We start from the raw sequence: 25,069 nt of genomic DNA, 5'->3' as shown, positions 1-25,069 counted from the left end.
AACGCCAGATGTTGTAGTACATGAAGATAAAATTCTTCAGCCGCTTATGATTATCCTCAAGCATTGTTACTACCACAAGACTTAGGGATGATGTGAAGGGATTCGTCTTCAGTTGTTCCCTTTTTAAATCCCCTTCTATTTCGGGAATTTATTTTCTTACATAATAGTGGGCGGGAAGAATAACACCCCTTAATTTGGAATAATTACTATTTGCTATAATTAGGTAATACTTCATTTTCTCGGGAGAGGTGAATTTTTAAATTGAATAATGTCTCCATTTAATCACATAGCATTTAATTAATTGTTCTTTGGCTTCTAGGTCAGAGGTCATGTGTCTTTGGAATGAGTCTAGGATGAGGCATGATCTATAATTATCCAGTTATTTTGTATTAAATGTATTTCTTTATACATAATACTTACATGCTTGTGTCATGGAATTACTTTATTAAATATTTTAAAATTTTTCATGTAACTTATTAATAAATATATTTTTTATTTAAAAAAAAAGTTACGCGGTTATTTACTTACCTGAGTACTTATAATTTTCATAATATTTTTTAATAAAACATTATTATTCATTGATTATTATTAATTTCTTAAATTGTAATGAAACGTATAAATTGAATTTATTGGAATTTTTAGTTTATTTTTATTTTAAGTTTAGTTTTTTATTAGAACAAAAAATTAATAATATATTTTTTATTTTATAAAAATTATTAAGAATAACTAGATGAATATGAAGGGTTAAAAATTTTCCGCGGAATTTCCTATCGTGTAGGCATGGAGGTCAATATGGGAACATTGTATAGCGATTCAGCGCACTTGTGTTGATGGGCGGAACTAAAATAGAAAAATCTCCCGAGTGCAGAAAAAATTGGCCAGGAAGCCCATCTCAGGAAGACGTCGGGATTGTGCCAGTGAATTCCTTGTGTTGCAATTGAGGCACCGAAGACGGTGGGGTGAAAAGTAAATTTTTGTGACGTGGGGTTCCGTGGGCACAACTCCCCTTAATGTTGTTTTAGTTTGGTAAGTTTCCAGAAGAGACTTTCAGGGGCCCCTAAACTCCATAAAATATCCCTAAGGACCATCCTTGTGATTGTGGTGTAGTTTTGTGGGGTGCATGGGGTACCTTCCTGGGGGAGAAGTGTCTTTTTCTGGACAGACAAAATGGGTGACTTGGGCGGCTGTCATTCCGGATGGCCCATCTCCGCAGTTTGATCGATTTCCTTGTGCGTTTGTTTACTGATAAACTGATAAGGAGGTGGAATTTGATGTGCGAATGTTGCGATACAACATAACAAAAAAAACGGAAGCCACCCGGAAGCCCCCATACACACCCAGCCACACTGGCGGGGAGAATCTGCTTTGTGGCATTGCACGAGTTTTTGGGGTCACTAGAAAGAAGAGCCCACTTCTCAGTACAATTCCGAACGCAATTGTTCATCTCAATCCATGCAGAACGCCTCGCGCGAACCAGAAGGCAATTCTGGAGAGGCTGAGGATGAGGGAGTTGTCCGGCAGACGGATTATCTCGTTAAAAAATTAAGATTAAAGGGGCTTAATTGAATGTTAATAATTTTAAGGTTTCCAGGAGGTTTAGGAATCCTTCTTTAGAGGAAAATCTATAAGAATAAAATAACTGCTAAAAGGATTTAAAGGGACAATTTAAAGGGATTCAAGAGATTCATTAGAGATTTTTATATCTCTTAAGACATTCATTATTGAAAATAAAATTTAAATTCTTTGAGATTTTCTCTTTGAATTAAGCTAAAGGAAAACCTTTAAAATTAAATACTGAAAAATATATTTTCCTCCAAAGTGGTCACATTAACAGTGAGTTTCTTGTTGAAATTGCATTTGTTATTTATTTTTCTTATCTCTTCGCGACAATCTCCCCGAGACTCTGCATGTGGATGGATTCCGTCCTTGTTGGGTGGTTTCAAATTAAATTTTCTCAAAATACGTGTTGGTTTGCAATTGAAAATGAGAGACGTTGGAATATTTTTTTTTCCTTCCTCTTTTCATCCCATCAAAGACATGGTTGTTGTGAGTAACGGCTGGTTGGAACATGCTGCAGAAGTTCAGTCCTTCCTCCGTGCGAATGGCTTAACAATGTCAGCGCCCACCGTTCCGTCTGGTGTTGACCCCGGCAGTGGTAGCAGTACCCTCGAAGCGTCTCCAGTTGCCGCATCAGCTGCCTCACTTGTGCCGCCCACTCTTGGGGAATTGGCAAAAGTCGATGGGATCTCGTGGGCACCGCATGTGGGGCTCACAAATCCCACTGAGGAGTCCACACGTGACGCTAGTGCAGTCGCAGCGCAGGGAAATGGCTTGAGAAGCCCACCAGCTAAGGCAATCCTCAAATGTCGCCCCAACTCACACCCATTTCAGGTGAGTGCTATATGCATCCTTTCTCCGCATTTATCGCGTGCCACCGCCATCCCGGAAAAACAACACACTACCACATGATTGGCAGGGTTTATTTTTAACATTTTTAGCTGAAAGTTTTTGGTAGAAAAAACTTTTATTGATCTCTGGTGGATACGCAGAGTACGGAAAATAGTAGATCAGTTAATTTTTTTTTGTTAAGTTTATTTTGCAATTTCCTGATTTCTTTTGCTTTCTGTCGTCTCGCTTTTCTCAAAATAGTAGGGTAGATTCTGATATAAATCTTTTCTTTTCATACAATTCGACAGTTTATAAGATTTTTGGTATTCTGGGCAAAATCTAATAAGATTTTGACATTTTATTTCTGAAAAAAGAAATTAATTTTCCATTGCTTCTTAAAGATCTTTCTGAATGTTTTCTTGATCAGCGAATTTTTTTGTTTTTCTTTCATCGAATGACAACCGAACGATTTAAAAGCAACCATCTGTCAAAATCTTACAACAACTTTAAAGTTGTTTTAGAAAATAAAATAAAAGATTTTTATCAAAATCTCTACCCCAGTGTCAGATATTTCGGAAGAATTGAAATTTAAATAAAAATTTTGCGCTACTATTTCCGTCTTAAATCTGCTAAAAAAATTTAAAAAAAAAACATCAACTTGAAAAAACAAACGATGATTTGATGAAATATAAAATTTTTATGCATTATTCCCACTGCACTGTATTTGTTGCATTTTTAATGGATAACTGAATGGGAATTATATGCAACGTATAATTGATTGATTTATTTTTATATACTCTGAAAAAAATTCCATTCTTTTGGTAAAGAAAAAAATTCAACATAATCCAAAAGGACTTATTGAAAAAAAGGAAGAATTTTGTGTTTTCTAGTCACACGCCAAATGGATTAAAGATGCGATTCTGAGGAATTTCAATAAAATTTGCCTATTTATGATATTTTAATATGAATTTCTTTCACGTCATGCCTCAAGTGGCCTATAATGGTATATTTAGGCTGACTGAAGGAATATTTAATAGAAAAAAAAGAGGGTTGATGATTATTTTGGGAGGAGGCGTCATGAATCCGCCTGCTTTTGGCTGGTGGTGGTATGCAGGCAGAGAGAGAGAAGATGTTTAGGAAGATGATTGAATTAACCTTTGACTCTCTCACTATTTGTGTGGGAATCAATTAGAATCGGACATTGCTGCTTGAACCCAATCAAGAGGTGAAGGTTGGTCGTTCTGTACCCAGGCATCGTGTTGCTGAGAATAATGCAATTTTCGACTGCAAAGTCCTTTCGCGCAATCACGCTGTGTTGTGGTACAGCGATGGGAAGTTCTTTATACGTGACACAGGTAGCAGTAATGGGACTTTCATCAATAATCAACGCCTCTCACCCATGTCACATCGCTCGGATCCCTTTGAGGTGAGTTCCGGGGATATTGTGCAATTTGGTGTGGATGTCACGGAGAATTCGCGCAAAGAGACACACGGGTGCATCGTGGCGACGCTCAAGCTCTTCCTACCGGATGGGCGTGAGACGAAGGCGAGTCAATCGACGTGTGTGGGTGAGATACCGCCTGAGGATTTGCATCGGCTCAATCAGTATGTCCAGGAGATGGTGCAGCGTGAACAAATGCTCGAATCGAAACTTGTGGATTTGCAGAAGATCCTCGAGTTGTCAAAGACAAATGCCGAGAGTAGCTGGCAGGCGATGATTGATGAGGATCGTCTACTGAATCGCATTGATATCCTTGAGAATAAATTGCGAAACTACCAGAAGACCACAACGGAGGATAAATTGCGTGAAGAGGTGCTAAAATTGCAGGAGGATAAGCTACTGTATCAGGATTCAGCCAAGGAGGCTCTACGGAAGGTCTACCAGGAACGCTATGAGGCCATTCAGAAGTTGGCTGGCATTGAGCGTGCCCTCTGTAGTAGTGAAGATGAGTGTTCGGTGCTCAAGGAGCAAGCTCTAAAGGCGCAGGCTGAACTTAGGGACACCCTGTTGCGTTTCAACACACTGCAGCAGAAGTACGATGAACTGGCGGAGAAGTATAGTCAATTAGAGAGTCAGGCATCGCAAATCACATCCTCCGCACTCATCCAGCCACTCGAAAGCAATGCTGAGACGGAGAAGAACATAAATGAGGTTAGTTATTCACAGTTTAATGTGAAAAATTCTTCAAATTCTTTCAATTTCTTTACAAAAATTATTATCAAATGAAATTCTTCAAGAGACATTTTATTGTATTAATTTGTATGCATTTTGCATTGAAAGAATGACGTGGAAGGAGATCACAAAGTGAATGCAAAGGAAGTCCTGATGAATCTTTTTGCCAAATCCGATCTGAAGAACCTCGAAGGATCCGAGGATATTATTAAATCAATGTTCAATGTGAGTGTTGTTTAAGGGGGGTCTCTTTTGAGAGCAGGTGAAATTAAATGTTTCTATTTCTTGGGGCTTTTCTTAAACTTGGTTTTTAAAGACTTATTATTGAAGAATAAAAAAAAATCACATTCCGCCATCTTGGGATTTTCCTCAAAACACAAAAGTAGGTTTTTCTCAGGATCTACTGGATGGATTTTGATGAGGTTAAAAGCAAATGAAAGAGGAAGGATTAGCGAAGAATGTACCGGAATAGATTTTTGAATTTCAATTTAGAAGCTGAGAAAAGTCAATAAGAATATTTGTCTACTTTTCTCAGCTTTTGAGTCGAAGCTCAAAATTTAATTCCGGTACATTGTTCGGTGAGGCTTCCTCTTCAATTTGCTTTTTACCACATTAGAATCCATCCAGTAGATCCTGAGAAAAATCTACCTTTGTGTTTTAGGAAAGTTCTATGGAAAAGTCGAAAACTCACAAGATGGCGAAAAGTGATTTTCTTACTCTTTAAAAATTAGGCTCCAAATGTAACCAACATCGAAAAACCAAGTTTAAGAAAAACCACAAAAATTACAACATTAAAAATGTGTAGGGGAGACCGGGGTTAAAAAAAAAGTCACTTAAGGGTTTAGAAAAAGCTCAAAATATCATATTTCCCAAATTGATAAAGCGAAATGTGTAGCTCATTTCTTTAGGAAATTTTTTGCTCTTTAACTCTTTCTCAGATCATTTTGTTCTATCTAGCTAGGAAATATGATATTTTAGGCTTTTTCCAAACCCTTAAGTGACTTTATTAGCCCCGGTCTCCCCTAAATTCTAACAGTTTTCCCAAAAGACCCCCCTTAAGAAAAAATAATAAATATTATTTGTTTGAATGGAAATTCAAATGAATTCTCTTTATCAGGACACGGACGCAAATGACGATTTGAACAACGTGCAAGTCACATACTCGAGAATCTACGATAGGCTCCTAGAATTAGAGAAGAAGATCAACTTATCGGACAACTGCAATCCAAATATCGTCAAACATGGTGAGTACATAAAAAAAAATCATTCAGCTTGTTTGCATCCCGGCCAGCGACTCTGTTGGCTTTCCTATCATGTCGTTCTTTATTTATTTTTCTCCGTCACACACATTTTACCCGATTAAAATGCATTCTATTAAGAAAGAAGAAATCGTGCGATGGGAAAAATGCCGTTGGGTTGAAATATACGCAACAAAAATATTGTGTTCTTGACATTGATATTCTTTTCCTTTTACATCATCGCACACCCATGTTAAATGCCTGAAAGTTGTTGGAAAGCAAAGACAAAGACATCAATGGGGTTTCTTATTGTGCAGCAAACTAATATACTAAAAACTCCAACTAAATGAACGATAGAAGCTTGAGGGGATTCATAAATTATGTCATCTCCATCGTTTACAAGACAAAGAAAAATAAATTTTATTCATTTTTTTCACAGAAGAAAGTTCAAAAGAATTCTGTGATAGAAAAGAGATGAGTTTTGTTTTATTTTCAATGCATATTTTAAATTTATATGCTCTTCAATTACGGTTTGATGATTTAATGAATTAATTTTCTTCTCTTAATTACCTCATTTTTTTTTCCTAAATAAACATAAATTCGACTTTTTTATTAACCGCAACAGTTGCTCATCTCAATATTTTCTGTTGAAGTGAGTTTTTTTTTATAAAAAGTATAATTTGTAATATAGGGGAGATTGGGGCAAGTGGACAGAACTTGAATAAAATTGAATTCAAATAGATACAAAGAAAATTCTGATTGAACGTCGATTCATAAGGAATGTCAAACGTCAGAAAATAAACGTTAATTGTTACAAATGAAATGTCAAACAATTAATGGTAGATACGTCAAAAGTCAATCACGTCAATCGTTTAAAAAGGAACTTCAAACGATAAAAAAGAACGTGTAAAACCCTAAAACAGATACGTCGATCGTTTGAAAAGAGGCGTAAACATATGGAAATAAATGTCAAACATCAGAGAAAACGTATAACGTTGAAAAGGATAGTGGTAAATGGGGTAAAATGGTGAACTTGAAAAAAAAATTAATATCTTAAGTAGTGGGTAAAAATATGTCTAATTCTGTCAGTAGTTGCACTTCCTACCCCTGCCTAAGCCTAGAAAGTTTCATGATAATTGATCCAATATTTTGGCTTTTATTTGAAAAACAAATTTTTCTAACCTCAAACTTATTCTGACCTTTCAACTACAAATTAAGTTTTGGCGAAATTCTCTGCAATATTTTTGATCCAAATGCATTTTTAGATAGAGTAACTATTGCTAAACTCGAATCTAATATGAATTTTCCAAAAAAAAAATTTCCGAGTTATCCCGTAGAACACTGATAGTAAAAACTGCACCTTGGGGCAAAATGGTGAATTTGTTTCTTTTTAAATAAATTAAAATTTTTGAAAAAAAATATTTTTCCGTAATGAGTATAACTATTACATACAATTTAGGATGTTTTATCACATACTATTCCCAATTTTTAAAAACTGAAAAAAATAAAAAAGAAAATTTCTTAAATTTCACGTTTTTTTATTTATTGTATCTTTTTTATTAAAAAAAATTTATTTGGTACACAAATCTCTCATTCTCAGTAGATATTATAGTGTCTTGCTAAAAGAATTTCATTAAATTAAGATTAAGGAACAAAAAACCGCAATTCACAATTTTACCCCAGGGTTGGGGCAAAATAGTGAAAGTTCAAGCATTTGGAAAATGGACTGAAAATGCATTTTCCCGTTGAGATAGAAAGAAATTGTTTAAGACAAAGTTGTAGCTCGGAAAATCTCCTATAAGATAGTCGTTATGGGAAAATTCAAATATTTCCCCGAAGTCAGGAAAAATTATCTCCCGAAAATTCACCATTTTACCCCAGTTTCTCTTACGTCAAACCATTGCATATTAGTTTGAAGACAGTATGTAATTCTATTTGTCGGTTTTAAATTAATAAATCAGTTGTCACAATTTTTTTTTTAATTAATCTGTCGCACAATATGAGAAACTAATTTTTTTTATTCAAATTCAATTCAATTTTTGGAGTTTTTTTTGACAATTTATATCCACGGAAATCAAACGTTTGAAAATGGACGTTAAGTATTAGAAAAGTATGTCAAAAGTTAAGACAAAGGCATTGAAACTTTATTTTTAATGAGTTAGAAGGGTACATCCGATATATGTAATTTATGTTTTTTTTTTTTCTTAAACAAAAATAAAGAAATTAACTTTTTTTCTTTCCAGAGCATGTTCGACGAGACAGCGAGTGCTCAGTGGACTCAAATTCAAGTACAGAAACCACCGTGAGTGATGGGAATCAAAATGTGAATGAGGAAGAACTCACGCCGGTTCACAAGCGAACGATAAGTACAATAGTTGATGAGATGAAGGAGATTTACAGTGACCTGATGAAGAGTGTTGCAACAGCACGGGAGGATGTGGTGGCGCGGAAGGAGTCAAAGGAAAAGTGTGAAGAAATGGAATCAAAGGTTTGGATGATTTTTTTTTAATTAAATTTAATTTTTGAAGTTTTTTTTTAATAATAATTCTTTTTTGTAGCTGGTTTCAATGCAAGCAGACTTGCAGACACTTTCATTGGAGCTTCAGACGCGCCCCACGTACAATCAGTACCACGAAAAGGTGAAGTTGAGCGATGATTTGCAGACGGAAGTGATGGTGCTGCAGTCACAGATCACGGGGCTACGGGAGGTGAATATGAAGAGTGAGGGCGAGTGCGAAGTGCTGCGACAGCAATTGGCCGTTATTAGGGACACCGTGAAGAATGATAAATTGTCACAGACTGATGAGATTGAGTGCCCGCAGGATACCAATCGGGGGGTACAGGTGAAAGTTGTCCAGGTAACGACAGAGGTGGAAAATGATGCGGAACTATCGCAGGAAATTCAACTAATAACGGATCCCGATGTGCAACGTGAGGAGGAATTGATTGTCTACAAGGAGAAATTCACGCAGGTGAGTGAGGAGAAGATTAAGTTGCAGCAGGAGCTTGAGCAGGTGCGAAAGAACTATGACTATCTGAAGAATAAGTCAATGGTAACGTTATTAACTTATTTGATGCCCATTGTGGCCATAATCAGTTATTTTTTATTTAAACTCTTCTCATAAAATTTTGAAATAAATACTGTGAGGGGGGGGTGTGAAGGAAGAAATTATTATTAAATGCAAAAAAAATACAAGTTAGTAGTTGATGCTGATTTCTTGTGTGTACATGTGGTTGATGCTGATAAATTGTGACATTTAAAATACAAAAGAAAAAATCTATATAAATTAAATTTAGTAATCATCAACATCATCTTTTTTTTTAATATAAACTCATACAGTTATGTAATTTATCAAATTATCTAGTTTTTTTTTTTAACACAAACACTAGCAGCTAAAATTGAGAGTAATATTGCCCCATTTCCCACACCGAAAGCAAATTATTGCGTGCCCGAGATTTTCTATAATAATCAGTACTATCAAGTTTGTTATAAGGAATTGAGTTTGATCAGAAAGAAGATAGAATTTAGGGGGCAATTTTCTCGAAAGTACCTCATATAGAAACTTTTTCATCTTCCCATCATTTTCCTTCCAAGTTTATTGAAAAAAAATTGCCAATGTCAAAGGAGAAAAAAATGGTGAATGACGCTTCGTAGGCTTTGTAACATAACCTAACTTTTTCTCAAAAATTAATATCTGATAAAAAAAAATAAAGAAAAATTACCTCGAAACTTAATTTACAAAGCTTAAAAAATCTTTATGGTTTTTATTAATAGACTAATGTGTCTAGTATGAATTATTAGACTAATTACAGTGGGAATCTTTAGTCAAAATGGCATCCTTACTTCTAAAGATAAAATAGTGATCTGACTTTGGCGAATTTTTTTTTAATTGCATATAAGGAACAGTGTTACCAAAATATTTTTCAATGAAAAATCTCTCATAAAAAATTAAAAACAACTTCCTCATAAAAGCATTTTGCCACATCATTTCTACCGCATAAGTATCGATAAAATTAAATAAATAGGATCCATATTAACATGTTAAGTCGATGCAAAAGTTATAAATAAGAATAATATAAAAAAAAAACAACAAAGAAAATTAAAAATCCAATTAAGAAGAAATCCAACACAAAGAAAACAACCCAATAATGTATTGAAAATGCCTTTTATAGAATTGTTCGAATTGTTCTTCTCATGCAGTGCAGAGTAGGAAGAGAAATCAAAAGGAAGAACAAGAACAGATGAAAATTTGTGTGAAGAAAAAAAAAAGCATTTATAAAATAGATGAAGAAAATTAAAAAAGCAAAGATAATTAAAAAAAATCATTCGCTATAAAAATTAAGAAATTGCAAAAAACGTCGCAAAGATATTTTATGGATAAGCAAGAGAAACAAAAAAAATGTGTGCAATTGTGCCATTTTAGGTATTAAAAAAAACAAAAATGCATGGTTGAAAAAAGCACAAGAATCTTGATTTTTCTTAGAGAATCAAAGAAAAAAAAAATGGAATTAAATTAGAAAAAAAGCATAGATTCTTTGGAAAGAAATTGTACACAAATTAACATATCTCTCACAAAATATTCTTGCGTATTTGTAAAAATTTACAAAGTTGTGTAAATGCGGAAGAAAATTGCTTTTAAAAGAAATTTTGAAATAAAAAAAAATGGGCACGAGATGTTGATGAATTGTATTTCTCCCGAATTATTTTGACAAAAAAAAAAAGAATCTCCAATGAAATCAAATAAAAAAAAACGTACGAGATCATTGTTAATAACATTAACAACTACAATTTTATGTATTATATATTATTAAAAAGGAAAAAAAAACAAACAAAAGAAAAGGAAATAGTAAAACGTGAAGATGATGAATATATATTATATTATATTATGAAAAAGTAAATTATATACAAAACATGCTTTTTTGATAAAAATAACATCTTACAAAAAAGTTTTACTTTCAGTTCAATTAAGTGCATCTATTAAAGTGTATTTCAAAACAAAAGAACAAGTCTTTCACTTTGGCAGCCATTTTGTTGTAATTTTTGCAGTGATGCTGAGACGCCATTTTGATTTCTTCAGGATGAATTTCTCCGGGTCACACGGTTTTAATTTTTTTTGCTTTATTTTTCGGCAGTATCAGAAAACTGAAAAATTAGAAATTGAAAATAGACTCTGTAATTTGTCTTAAGTCAGATCTGAGTTTTTCTGAACCAGTTTTGGTTTAAGTTAGTCCTCAGTTTGTTTTTAACTAGGTTTAAGTTTCTTAAAGTCAGTCCTAAGATTTTTAAGCAAGGTCTTTGTTGTAGGCTAGACTTAACTTTTTTTTAGGGTCAGGCTTTTAAGGTTTCAAAGTTAGATCAGGCTGAACCGAGTATGAATGCGTCTTAAAAGCCTAACCTAAGGGAAATACGGTTTGGCCTAAGAAAAAAAGTCTGGCCTTATAAACGACTTAGCTTTGTTTTTTATGAAGCTTTATAGTTTTAATAGTTAGGCTAGATTTAATAGTCAGGCTAGGTCTGGAACACACTTAACAATACCTGAGCACGATCTCGATTAAAAAACTTGAGATTTAAAACTGAAGCCTGGTTTAAGTAAACTTAAGCCTGGCTCAAAAAAACTTAAACCGATCTCTTATGCTAAAAAAGTTAGCAAAAATTTGAAAATTCTAAATTAAAAAAATTTAGAATGTAATGTAAGTTGTTAAGCTTATGAGTAAACCAAAAGGACGCCAAGTTAACCCTTTAACGTCCAACCTGAAACATAAAAACATTGAAACATGCGCTCTTTTATTGCGATTTTTATTCTTTAAAGCGATTTAAGTTTCTGAGTGAAAGCCTCCCAGCAAAGACGGATAAAAAAAGAAACAACTAAAAAAACACAGTTAAAAATAAACTGAGCCAGAGAGCCCGACATGGCGTCAACTGAATCAAGTAGTGTTGCTTTGCTCCAGACTATCATACAAAATCAAAAACTGATTCTGGAGCAGTTTAAGCTGCAAAACAGCGTGCTGGAGGGCCTTAAGAAGAAGGTAAACATTCTGGATAAGAATGTTTACCTTACCTCTTATTCTGGATAAGAATGTTTACCTTCTTGTAACGCAGTCAGAAGTGGGAGAATCCCCTTTTCCTCTGAAGTCCCTAGAGGAATACAATAATCTCATCGGGGATTGGGATAAAGTTGAATTCAGGACAAAAATTGTGGCGGAACTTAAAATGTTGCGCAGGGCTAACCCAAAGTGGTTGGCAAATGTTTTCCAAGATGGAGTATTAGTTCAATATTTTAACTTGAACGAATCGAATGACCGCACAGCATTAAAGGGCGTACCCTTTCTGAAGGACATTTTTGATAGTGGACGAGGCGCAGAAATACAACAGCAATTCAAATTGACACGCGACAAGATTACAAAACAAAAGAAACGCAGAAAAATTCTAAATTCTGCTGATTTGCCTTCCACCTCCAGTACATCACCAAGAAACGATGTGGAAAATGATGGAAATTCGGTGGAGGCCCCAGTCGACCAGGTCGAAGAGGTCGAATTCGAAATTATGAATTCGTAAAAAACTTACATTTTATATGTATTCTGGTTTTAAATATAATATTTTTTAGAGGACTTTTCTCACTCAGAACGTCTTCTTTGGCCCCTTATGAGTGAATTTGATGCATTTGTAACATGGAAAAACAATTACATTCATAAATGATTGAAAAAATAAAATGTTTCACATTTGGGTCAGCGTATGACCCAAAAAACCTTAAAGGGTTAATTGGTGGTGAAGTAAGGAACAAGAGAAGATAATTAAGACAAAAATATAAATATAAAAAAATTAATTTATTAAAAAAAATCATCTTTTTCAGTCTTTCTTTCCTTCAGAAAGCTCTTCGAGGCTTTTGTGGGGCGTCTGTGGCAGTTGGCTGAAATTCTGTCGATCAATGTCCTCAAAGTCAATTACAAGGCGCTTCACGGTGGGTTGAAACTTCCGGAAAGATACTCCAGCAGCTTTTAGCATCTCCTTAGATGCCATCGTATGAGGTTTATGGGCGTGCTTATCGCTCATGTAGACAACTTCCCGGATGCCCGATTGAATGATAACTTTGGCACATTCATTGCAGGGGAAGAGAGCCACGTACATCGTACATCCCCGGAGGGTGGCACTATTCTTATTTAGGATGGCATTCAGCTCCGCATGGCAGACGTACATGAACTTATTTTCTAGCGGATCGGAGGAATCTTTTGACCAGGGAAAGACATCGTCTGAGCAACCATTGGGAAAGCCATTGTACCCAATTCCAACGATCCTTTTGAGCTCATCAACAATGCACGCTCCCACCTGGCACGTGGGATCTTTGCTTCTCTTTGCAGCCAGGAAAGCCGTGGCCATGTAGTAGTCTTCCCATTGGATGTAGTCTAAGCGCTTAGACTGCTTATTGTTAATTCCATTAGCCTCTGCTTTTGTGCTTTCCATCCTAACAAAGGTTAAGGAAAGTATAAAAAATAATTTAATAAAAATTTCAGAGGAATGTTTACAACTTGGAATTATTTTTTTAATTATATAAACACCAAAGATTTACCTGTTTTACAATAAATTAGATAAAAGACGTAAAGTTCTTTAAGAACTATTTATTTTTTGAATAAAATGAGGACTGATTAATAGAGATTTTGCAAAAAGAAAAAGCGATGTAAAATTCTCAAAATTAAAATCTAAAATGTTTACATTTTCAGAAATGTCGGTACATAACCTTACTTTGCGGCTCATTCCTCTATTTAGGAAAAAATAATAAAAAGTAAATTTTACCCATTTTACCCTATTTTTGGGTAGAATCTTTGAAGTTATAATTAAAATAGATTATTTTCATGAGAAATAAAACTAATTAGTTATCTAAACAAAGCCTTTTCTTTTGCAACTTTTGTAACTTATTCAGCAATCCGTTAATTTAAAACGTACAATATTTCATTGATGTTACAAAAATAGGGGAACTCACATAAAAATTAGAGACAAAAACGTAATGCCCTTCGTCCTCTTTTTCTTATTTTATTTTTATTTACTCTAGTTATAAAAAGACTAATAAAGGTGATGGCAAAAACGTAAGAGAAATAACAAATCATAAGTAACACTTTTTTTTTACGTAATTTACTTTTTGTATTTCACTTTACATTTTTACGCACGCTCAAATGAAAAACTTTGACAGCTAAAACAGAAGAAGAAGAAGAAGAAAAGTGAATCATGGAGTAACGCGAATGAAAAGTGCTATTAGTAAATTAATTGTGTGGTGTTTTTGAAGTAAAAGAGTGCTAGGAGCAAAATGGAAATCGTGCGGGTGGTGTGCGACACCTTCTGGTCCCCCAATGTGTGGCTGCCGCCGAACACAACATGGGCCGACATTGCACCAGGGGCACGACCGGACGTCACCTATGCCGACTACAGGCACCTCATTCTTGGCATCCCCCTAGCCCTGGTGATCCTCGTCATACGCTACACACTCGAGAGGTATGTGCCTTCGCGAGAGCCCCTAAAGCGTCGCTGCGGGGCACCACCATCACACATAACCTCACACATTCATTCGATGTGGTGACTACGCCCTCTTTTTTTCTTATCCGCATCCGGACGTGCTTGTGTGAGCAGTGCGAAGATTGCAAAGAGCAAAAAAAATTATGACTTCCCAAAAAAAGAGTGGTGTGACCCCCCAGTCCCCGGGGGTACCTTCTCGCCCCGTTTTTGGCCACAACAAATTGTTTATAGAGTTGTTTATTTGCATGCAATTGATATTGAACGCAGAATGGCCAATTAATGCTGATTTTTCATTCGTCTCTGTGGCAATAGCGGGATTGCCAAGTATTTGTCAAGGTTCCACGAATTGTGATTCCTCACACCTTTTATCTCGCGCACATCTATTGCGCCTCCGCACCCGCATTCAATCCCACAATTTCTGCCTCAATGGGCACAGCAGCTGGCTCTGATAAGACGGACTCTCGTCAGCGTACGCGAGACACTCATGCCACCAATTTCCAATCTATTCCCATTATTATCATCCAATATCGCTATCACCTGCTCTGTGTGACTTCCTCGCCGTCTCTCTACAATTCAAATTAAAAAACTTTTGCTCACTCGTTGAGTATTTTGCCGTGGAGGAAGAAAAATATCCCAGAAATTTCAATGATTCAGAGCCCGCAACTAGCCACATTTAAGCCGACACGTGCCAGATTGCTCTAATAGTCTTTGCTACTATTCTGGGGAATGTACTAAAGCTACTAAAGTGATACAAACTATCAATGGAATCAACATGGGGTGATTAGGATCACTTTATTCATTGAAGATTTTACATAAATCAATATTTACTCCAAGAAACTGAAATTAGTTTTAACCTATTTATGACTTCTGAAAAAAAATTTTTTTGAGTTCTTAAGCCTAAAAATTATAAATAAAAGATTTGACTAACAGATTTTATTTTTATAGAAGAAAAATTAATGAAAAAGTAGGGCAATATTCTGCGTAAAAAATTTCTTTTATTTTTATGATAAAAGGTCATTCTGGTATTCAGCGTAAAAGATAGAAGAATTTTTGGTATTCACCATAAAAAACTAGTCTCCAAACTTTTATAAAGTCTCCAAAAATAAAAAAAATAAAATAAAATTGATATTCTGGGTTAAAATTTTTAACGAGTTTTTTGTTTTATGATAAAATATAGTTTTGGAGGTCTTTTTATGAGTGTTTCAAGCTACTTTATGACGTTTGATGAAGTGATAAATTATGAATCTAAGGTAAAATCATGTTTTTGTTTAGTTTTTACTGATTATTAACTAAATAGTTTATTTATTAAATATAAACAATTAATTAACGAATAAAAACGAATTAATTAATAAAATCAATTCTGCTCATCATGCATTTGATAAATTCTTCACAATTTTGTGGAATAATTTGTAATAACTATTTTAAAGGTTTTATCCATACCTACTGATAAAAATTTTTAAAGAATACCTATACAAAAAAATCGATATTCTGCGTAAAATCTTTTTTATCTTTTTATCGCTGAATATGGCCCGTATTTGAAATATATTTTTTTAAATGTATGTAAAATATTACCTACAATGTGAGCCAGCCGGGTAAATGTCAAATATTTTTTTACAGCTAGCGTATAAAAATCAAATCTGACAGTTAATGAATGAAGACTTAAAACCGGTAAAACCTAGCTTAAGACGAATTAAAATCTGTAAATAAAAAATATTTAAAAGAAAATGAAGTCAAAGCCAATCGATGACCATTAACTGGCAAAATTTAATTATTCTACACTTCCTTTCAAGGGAACTCACGTGTTTTTCCATGTTTTCGCGGGCGGTGACTCTTCGACTTTCCTTCCTTACCCAGTCGTTCTGTTAGCAGACAGCCGTCGTTTAGTTTTAAATTATTCATTGATTTTTTGCAAAATAATCACAAATCTTTTTTTTTGCAATTTCATTTTAATTTCTTTTTCAAGGTGTACATTTGAATATTTTGTTTTTGTTTTTCTTAATTTTAGATTCTGGCTAGCTCCTGTTGGTAAATCCTTGGGGATCAAGAGTTCACGCCCCAAGCGAGCTGCCAATATACCCGATTTGGAGGAGGCTTACTCCCAAAGTTGTAGAATAAAGCACAAAACTGTGAGTTTAAAAAACATTTAAAGAAAGTTCTTCTGTCTAATTCATGAATTTTTTAATATTTAACTTAATATTTGTTCTTGATAGGTTGTTACCTTGTCGAAGAAATTGGATATGACTGAGAGGCAAATTGAGCGCTGGTGGAGACATCGCCGGGCACAAGATAAACCTTCGACATTGGTTAAGTTTTGCGAGAATTCCTGGCGTTGCATCTACTACACCTACAGCTTCATCTATGGTATTGTCATTCTGTGGAATAAACCGTGGCTATGGGAAATTAATAACTGCTGGTACGGCTATCCCCATCAAGTGAGTACATAATTGTTTTACATATATTTACTTTACGTCACAGTTTCTTTAAAGATTCAATTTGATTTCTTTGAAGTATAAATTATTACAGATTGATTAACATGAAGAAACTTGCAAACATTCTTATCAAATGAGTCATAAAAAAATTGGAAATTTATTTATATTTTTTTATTATCTCTTGTTTGACATGATTAACGAAAGGATAAAGAGTTTTTCAAACATTTAATGCATTAAAACATAATTTTAATTTTTTTTTAAAGGGAAGAGGAAATGTTGAATACCTTAAAAAATTTTTAGTATCAAAATAATTTAACCCTTTAACGTCTTTTGGATCATACCCTGGCCCAAAATTGAAATGATTTTTTAAAGATACTTCTAGTTAAAATTTTTGGATGCTTTCTTCGCCAGTATAAAGCTAAAGGATCAACCTTTCAAGACATATTTTTTTGATTCGTCCAATTAATTCATTTTTTAGTCGATTTTTTGCATCAAACTTGGGAAAAATTGCTCGATATTTAGCACTATGAAAATCGACATTTTTTTCTATTTTATAATTGTCTGATAGTCTTAATCGATCAAGGGGGGTGTTCGCGAAATTCCCCGAATTATACGCGATAAATTACACTTTATTACGGAGCAGGCACGTTTGCATCCGTATTCCTTGCCTTCCAAAACCGATCTGTCATTTTTGCCGCCAAATCATTCTTTTTTCCCTACATTCTCTATTTTCACCACACGAATTCACCACTTCGATTGCGCGCCAAATTCAAATATTATTTTATTTCATAAGTTTTCCGAACAGTCCCCTCTTTGAGCGGAAGCATACCGCTGAGCATCAAACATCTCTTCTTTTCGATTTCCACAAAAAATGGAAAGATTTGGCGGTCCTGCTTTACTACTTATGATCTCCTTTCGATAGCTCGACCTATTCATTGTGTAGCGTCCTTCTCAACTGTTTCCTTTGTCAAACGCTACTATCCCTAGCTGACAAAAAATTCCTCTGCAACTGCTATTACCTCATAGTTCCTGTTGACACTCTACAACTAAATTCTTCAGCTTCCAGCCACTATTGAGTTCCGCTTCCATTGATGTTACTGCTTCTCGACAACTTCCAGCTGTCGAATTTCTAATTCGTAATTCATCCACTATGTCTCGATGTATTCAGCTCAATGGACATTACTGACTCCACGAGCTCTAATATGTCTCTTTTGCCCTTAGAAATCTTCTAGAACCTCAATTTATAGATCTACCTCATGTAATTATTGTCAAATTCTCTAGCGATAGCCACAGTTACGCTATTGTCAATCTTATCCACTGCGTACTTTGATATCATCTACAAGGGCTGCCACTGTAACGCCAGTGCCAACCATACTTAGAATTCTTTGACATCCTCTTCTACACGTTTGACGCTATGCTAAACTTCAGGCTCCACTTCCCAACCTGCAAGATCTTCTTACTGCAACATTATTTGGAGCGATCCCGCCGAATCGCTACTCGGGAGGTCTACTCACCGACCCTTAACATCTTCCTAAAGGCTTCATATGAATCGCAGCATACTTTACAATTTGCACTTTTTTATTTGCATCAGCCTACGAATGCAAATCTGCTTAATTGCCTTACACGCCTCCTGTCTGAACCCTACGGGAAATCTTGCAACTCGTGTCACAAATGCTACTTCCATCCGGATCTGTGACTTAACACCTTGTCATTTAATTACCTTCAACTACGGTTTTCTTCACTGAATGTTTCTTACGATCAACGAGATGCTAATTCTGCCTTTGTAACTTGTCTTTACCTTAGCCTCTTTTTAGATTTGCTTCGACACCAATATCGGCCATTCCGTTCAATCTGAACTCGCTGAATATGTATATAATTAACTCGAGCAATACTATAATCGACTGATTCCTTCTTCCGATCAGAACATAAATTCTGCTGACATTCGCACTTCTACAATCACCGGACTCCCTGACTGCGTCAGCCAAATTCGGTGAGGCAAACGCTACCACAACTTCTGACAAGAATTCTTGATCACGTGAGCAACTCGTATCACGTCCACTTTAAAGAAAGGTGACACTGCTTAAACTTGATCAAGCCTATCCAGGAATTCATTAAGTTCATAGCTTTCTCATTTCGATGGTAGAACATTCAAATGACTATAACAGCTTTCATTCTTCCACTGCGGCTTCATTCCTTTCTCCGAATACCTCTATTAATTGCTACAACTCCTCCAATAACAGTTCACACTGCGTCTCTACTGGCTAAAGCTTATTCATAACACGATCATCAGCTGTTCTCAGACAACCTGGAGAGCTTCATCTCCTCATTAGACAGACAATGGAGATTTTCGTATATCCACCCGGAACATCCCATTCCTATTCTATTCTAACCCGTGGGGCTTTTGAGATTAATCAAGAATCACCCTTGGCACGTACGACTCTTCCAAGCACTTTATCCCTTTCGTACTGCCATTATCCAGTTCCTTTAGTGAATCAACATCTACGTATGTATCCTTCATGACCGTCCCTTGTCCCCCCGTGGGCGCATCTGCATATCCCTTTGCGACTCTCCTTACTTCTCCCTCGTTGGGAACTTGTCCCCAATGAAACTTTCATCAGGACATTTTCAAAACAACACCATCGACCTTAAATTTAATAGTCACTCGTGACATTAGATCTCTAATCGTCGATTGCGAGGCTGATCAAGTCAGAGTATGAGCCAGAAAGTGCAGAACCTGAACCTTGTTTGCGAAATCTTATGCAGACGGGACATCTTAAATATCTGCACTTGTTCAACAATCAACATATATCGAGTGTATCCTTCTCTGGATCATATGTCTTTCAATAGAACACGACTAATATGCTCTTTTTATTTCGGACACCACGATGCAGTACTTTTACTATAATTTACCTTCTTGATTTCCATGAAAAGTAACACTCTCTGTGTTGCCAATGCTTCGACTCTTTCATTCGATTCTGAATTCAATCTATCCTTTAATGTGTCAAATGTCCCCTCATGCAGTTAGTAGACTGCAAGAGCACTTGAAAACCCGAAGGATATCTATTAAACCTTTGACGAGTGAGCTTCGAGGCCCACATGAAACCTTCACAACGACCAACCTATGATCGCTGTTTTCAGCTACAACTTATGGTCAGTACTAAGACCAATCAACTTGATGTACCAAACTGCAATTGCACTGAAACGATCCTCTTGGCTAGCACAGAGACCCTCTATTGCTCTGAAACGAAGCCACTTTTCCATACGTTCTTTCAAACCGACGTTCAATCAGTTGTCCATTTCTTGATTTGAAAGGAAACACTAAACAAATAAGTTTCCAAGGAAACTTCATGACCTTTAAACTCTTTCCCAGTCCCACAGGACACATTGTGGCCAGTACATAGGCCCTCAAATATATTGCTGAAGGTATTATGAATAAAAAACGAAAGCCCTCAATAATCCATCATTGAGAAAGCAATTTCCCAAAGAAATACGATGACCAGCAATTAAGTCCTTTATATTTCCATAATGAATAAATGTGTTCTCAAAGGAAACATCCTGCTCAGCACGACGCCCTTTAAATGTCCGGAACTACGGACAGATTGTACGGTTAGCAATAAACCACCTTAAATGTTCAACACTATTAACATTTCGTTCCCGAAGGAACTATTTGTATGCTTCGTAGACCTTCGAATAATCTTTTTTCAACATCAAAGACTAGTCGAAACCTTCAACCTTCGTAGGACATATTATGGCCAGCGCTTAGGCCTGTTGATGTCCAGCATCGATGACAGATGACAGTTTGTTCCCGGAGGAACTGGTTTGGCCTGCACCATAGCCTTTAAAAATGTCCAGAACTGAGGACAGTCTATTCAAACCCTTGTTTTTTTTTTTTTTTTTTTAAACCCTTTTTGGCCTGCACGTTGGCCGCTTGACCCTTTTTGGCCTGCACGTTGGCCGCTTGAATTTGTCCAGCACTTAGGACAACCTTTAAACATTTTTTTTTTTTTAAACCCTTTTTGGCCTGCACGTTGGCCGCTTGAGTTTGTCCAGCACTTAGGACAAACTATTATACCCTTTATTGGCCTGCACGTTGGCCCCATGAGTTTGTCCAGTACTTAGGACAAACTATTATAACCTTTATTGGCCTGCACGTTGGCCCCATGAGTTTGTCCAGCACTTAGGACAAACTATTATAACCTTTATTGGCCTGCACGTTGGCCCCATGAGTTTGTCCAGTACTTAGGACAAACTATTATAACCTTTATTGGCCTGCACGTTGGCCCCATGAGTTTGTCCAGTACTTAGGACAAACTATTATAACCTTTATTGGCCTGCACGTTGGCCCCATGAGTTTGTCCAGTACTTAGGACAAACTATTATAACCTTTATTGGCCTGCACGTTGGCCCCATGAGTTTGTCCAGTACTTAGGACAAACTATTATAACCTTTATTGGCCTGCACGTTGGCCCCATGAGTTTGTCCAGTACTTAGGACAAACTATTATAACCTTTATTGGCCTGCACGTTGGCCCCATGAGTTTGTCCAGTACTTAGGACAAACTATTATAACCTTTATTGGCCTGCACGTTGGCCCCATGAGTTTGTCCAGCACTTAGGACAAACTATTATACCCTTTATTGGCCTGCACGTTGGCCCCATGAGTTTGTCCAGTACTTAGGACAAACTATTATAACCTTTATTGGCCTGCACGTTGGCCCCATGAGTTTGTCCAGCACTTAGGACAAACTATTATAACCTTTATTGGCCTGCACGTTGGCCCCATGAGTTTGTCCAGTACTTAGGACAAACTATTATAACCTTTATTGGCCTGCACGTTGGCCCCATGAGTTTGTCCAGTACTTAGGACAAACTATTATAACCTTTATTGGCCTGCACGTTGGCCTTAGGACAATTCTTGGAAGAGTAAATCTCATTTTATTTATAGTTAGTACCTTAGCAGGCACTCAATAACCTTCAAAACATGATTTTTCATTCATTTTAATAAAGCACAAAAATTAATAAATAATTTTACGATCGCCTTTTTATAAATTATGAGAAATTGAATTTTAATTTTCTCAAGTTACCTTTCCTTTCACCTTTCCTTTCTATATGCAATTAATAATAAATGCATCTAAATTATTTCAACATTTGTGCCTAAATTAAGGCATCCTTTCCAATAATTCAAACTCTGGCTGTAAAATCGGTTATTTTACACAATTTTTACTTTACTTTTTATGGGTGACGTCCCCTATTAATTTTTTACTTCACTGACAAAAAAGGTGAAGTCCCCTATTTGTTCCTCCGTGTCAAATTTGCAACATAAATTGCTGCCAAATTTGTCACTTTGGAGTCTTTTACTCCTAATTGTACTCACAGATTTACCATATCACTCTCCGGGAGTGACACACTTCCTTATTTGCGGCCCCACAGCCGCTCCGAGGACCCATTGTGGAATTTTTCTTGGAATCGAACTGCAATTCTACGAATCATGAAGACGCCATTTGATTTTTCTTAATCAAATTTTCTTCCTCAATTCTCCCCCCAATTGCAGCCGATTCCAAGCACCATCACTTCACTGCACTTCCATAGGTCCTGGTTCTTGCGAAGGACCATAAATGTTCGCGAAATTCCCCGAATTATACGCGATAAATTACACTTTATTACGGAGCAGGCACGTTTGCATCCGTATTCCTTGCCTTCCAAAACCGATCTGTCATTTTTGCCGCCAAATCATTCTTTTTTCCCTACATTCTCTATTTTCACCACACGAATTCACCACTTCGATTGCGCGCCAAATTCAAATATTATTTTATTTCATAAGTTTTCCGAACAGGGGGTTTATCTGGACGAAATTATTCGGATCTTCGGAAATATTCGGTATTATTCACTAATCATCGAATGATTCGCCAAGGAAATTGAAATAAATGTAAAAGCTTAAAAATATAAAATTGAAGCGTAAAAACACTAGTAATAAATTCAAGCCGAAGGGTTCTAAACTCAAGCCAAAAAGTAGTAAATTTAAGACGATAAATATTTGGTTTTCAGTCCCAATACTGCATGGATTGAGGAACAAAATTATAAAAAAAGAAATCATTAAAGTCTAAAAAAAAGGACTAAATTCTAACCGAATAGTAGTAAATTAATGCTAAAAATAAGTAAATTCAACCCAAAAACGACTAAATTCTTAACACGTTTTTGAATTTTTATTTCGGTTTTACGTTTTTCGCTTTTTAGCAAAAGATGTTCATTTAGATCTTCGGAAATATTTGGTTGATTCCCTTAAAAAACCAAAATATTCGCCTGATAAGCACCCCTTGAAATCGACTTAAATCTTATAAATAGACTTAATAACAAGAAAAAATTGCTTTGTAAGAACCTTCAAAATTGAACTTATTTTCCAAAACGCTTTTCCAAACCGTGGCAAAGTGCGTGATTAAAGGATTTTTTTTCTACTCAAATCTATATAATTAGGCTCAATGAGTTGGAAAAAAAGCAAAATTTTTAAGGACCTTAAAGGGTTAATGTTGCTCGAAAATTAATCAAAAAATTCGAAAAAAATTTTCTCTCCCTAATTCAAGATTAATTTAAAGAAAAAAATAAAGTAAATTCATGAATCATTTAGTGATAACGAAATGTCTACAATGTTTTTTTTTGAATTACTTTGATAGAAGCTTTCTCCGTAAGAAAAAAAGAAACAGCTAAAATTTACAAACTGATAATGCTTTCACTTTGTTTGTTTTTTGCTTATATTTTTTTCGTAGTCGGTGGATAATGATATTTGGTGGTACTACATGATCTCTATGGCCTTCTACTGGTCACTGACCATTTCACAATTTCGCGATGTAAAACGAAAAGATTTTTGGCAAATGTTTGTCCATCACATGGTGACCCTTTTGCTCCTTTCGCTAAGTTGGGTTTGCAACTTACACCGTGTTGGTTCACTCGTGCTGGCTGTACACGATTGTGCTGATATCTTTCTTGAGGCGGCTAAACTCACAAAGTACGCCAACTACCAAAAGCTCTGTGACGCTATCTTTGCCATTTTCACTGTTGTGTGGATTGTCACACGACTGGGATTCTTCCCGCGCATCCTCTACAAGTGAGTTTTCAATGCAAAAAAAAAAGATGTTTTTTGTCTAGATTTTTAATTTATCTTTAATAACTTTTTATCAGTACTTCCGTTGAGGCACCGAGGATACTCCCAATGTTCCCGGCTTACTACATCTTCAACAGTCTCCTAGTCCTTCTACTTGTCTTACATGTGGTGTGGACTTATCTCATCCTCCAAATTGCCTATACGGCCGTCAAGTCGGGCCAAATGGAGGGTGATATCCGATCGAGCTCCAGCGATTTCTCGGAGAGTTCGGAAAATATGACGCCTGTCCAGAATGGGACACCCATTCTCAGGACAAAAGCACCAAAGTCTCCAAGTACCGCGAAGAATGCCGAAAAGAAGGCAGTTACCGGATAAGTTAAAATGTTGATGGGGGGGGGAGGCAAGTCGAGCAAATGGGGCTGGGGGACCACACCACAGTAATTTAGGAATTTCTTTTTTAGCACGCAAACAACACAACTTCACTGCTAAAATGCGTATAGAATGAGGGAGAACTTTTTTTTTTTGTGAAAAGTGCGATCAATTTAAGCGGACAATCGCGCCTTTAATGTGCATTTTTGAATTATAATAAAGAAAAAAAAAAACTATGAAATAATTAGGAAAAAATATGCCTATAGAGAGCATAAATAAAATATACTCTTTTGCAAAATTAAATTTCAAAAAAAACATCTACAAACTTTCTGTGTTGGCCATTCCAATTTAAAGGGCGGAAGTCACTACTCAGTCGGACTTAGAAATTTAAGTCAGTCCTTAAATTTCTAAGTCGGTCCAAAAATTTTTAAGTCAGATTAACAAATTGCATATTTTTCAATAAATTTTACAAATTTTGTTGTTTGGAGATTATCAGGCACTTATTGGACCTAAAAAATTAAAAAGTGAACTTGCTGATTACATTTTTCAATTTTTAAGTTCCAAGAAGTGCATTTGACAATCTCCAAACATAAAAAATTGTAAAATGTTAATCTGACTTAAAAATTTCAGGACCTACTTACAAATTTCAAGACCAACTTAAAAATTTTAAGTCAGACTTAAAAAATCTGGCTTTAAACCTTAAGACCGACTTACAAACTTAAAGACCGACTTACAAGATTTAAGACCGACTTAAAAAAAATTAATTAAAACCTTTAAGACCGACTTACAAACTTAAAGACCGACTTACAAGCTTTAAGACCGACTTAAAAAAATGAATTAAAACCTTTAAGACCGACTTACAAACTTAAAGACC

At 35.6% G+C, this 25,069-nt stretch overlaps 4 protein-coding genes and 1 long non-coding RNA gene across 5 annotated transcripts in view; 3 read left to right on the top strand and 2 right to left on the bottom strand.

Annotated features, from left to right (window-relative positions):
• The window catches only part of LOC129795447 (mediator of RNA polymerase II transcription subunit 1), a 1,235,552-nt gene that overhangs the window by 847,958 nt on the left and 362,525 nt on the right, over window positions 1-25,069 (top strand). The gene's annotated exons all lie outside the window — the stretch shown is intronic.
• Window positions 801-9,106, top strand: LOC129795492 (sarcolemmal membrane-associated protein). The gene is made up of 7 exons (XM_055836832.1): window positions 801-1,026; window positions 2,036-2,391; window positions 3,581-4,540; window positions 4,670-4,786; window positions 5,679-5,805; window positions 8,043-8,287; window positions 8,358-9,106. The coding sequence occupies exons 2-7, from the start codon at window positions 2,038-2,040 to the stop codon at window positions 8,922-8,924; spliced, it is 2,370 nt and encodes a 789-aa protein (XP_055692807.1). The 5' UTR covers window positions 801-1,026; window positions 2,036-2,037; the 3' UTR covers window positions 8,925-9,106.
• On the bottom strand, window positions 9,666-12,338 carry LOC129795775 (uncharacterized). Its single transcript, XR_008751149.1, has 2 exons — window positions 11,885-12,338; window positions 9,666-10,942 (listed from the first exon to the last, which is right to left on the bottom strand). It is a non-coding gene; the product is annotated as an uncharacterized LOC129795775 (long non-coding RNA).
• Window positions 12,606-13,664, bottom strand: LOC129795710 (deoxycytidylate deaminase). The gene is made up of 2 exons (XM_055837185.1): window positions 13,365-13,664; window positions 12,606-13,259 (listed from the first exon to the last, which is right to left on the bottom strand). The coding sequence occupies exon 2, from the start codon at window positions 13,256-13,258 to the stop codon at window positions 12,647-12,649; it is 612 nt and encodes a 203-aa protein (XP_055693160.1). The 5' UTR covers window position 13,259; window positions 13,365-13,664; the 3' UTR covers window positions 12,606-12,646.
• LOC129795625 (ceramide synthase 5) lies at window positions 13,740-24,925 on the top strand. Its single transcript, XM_055837066.1, has 5 exons — window positions 13,740-14,281; window positions 16,308-16,428; window positions 16,513-16,734; window positions 23,492-23,829; window positions 23,904-24,925. Exons 1-5 carry the CDS (start codon window positions 14,097-14,099, stop codon window positions 24,199-24,201), a joined length of 1,164 nt encoding a protein of 387 aa, XP_055693041.1. The 5' UTR covers window positions 13,740-14,096; the 3' UTR covers window positions 24,202-24,925.

Source organism: Lutzomyia longipalpis, chromosome 4 (assembly GCF_024334085.1).
Source record: "Lutzomyia longipalpis isolate SR_M1_2022 chromosome 4, ASM2433408v1".
Classification (NCBI taxonomy): Eukaryota; Metazoa; Arthropoda; class Insecta; order Diptera; family Psychodidae; genus Lutzomyia; species Lutzomyia longipalpis.
The sequence above is the reverse complement of the archived record's forward strand: the minus strand, read 5'-3'. Positions and strand labels throughout refer to the sequence as shown.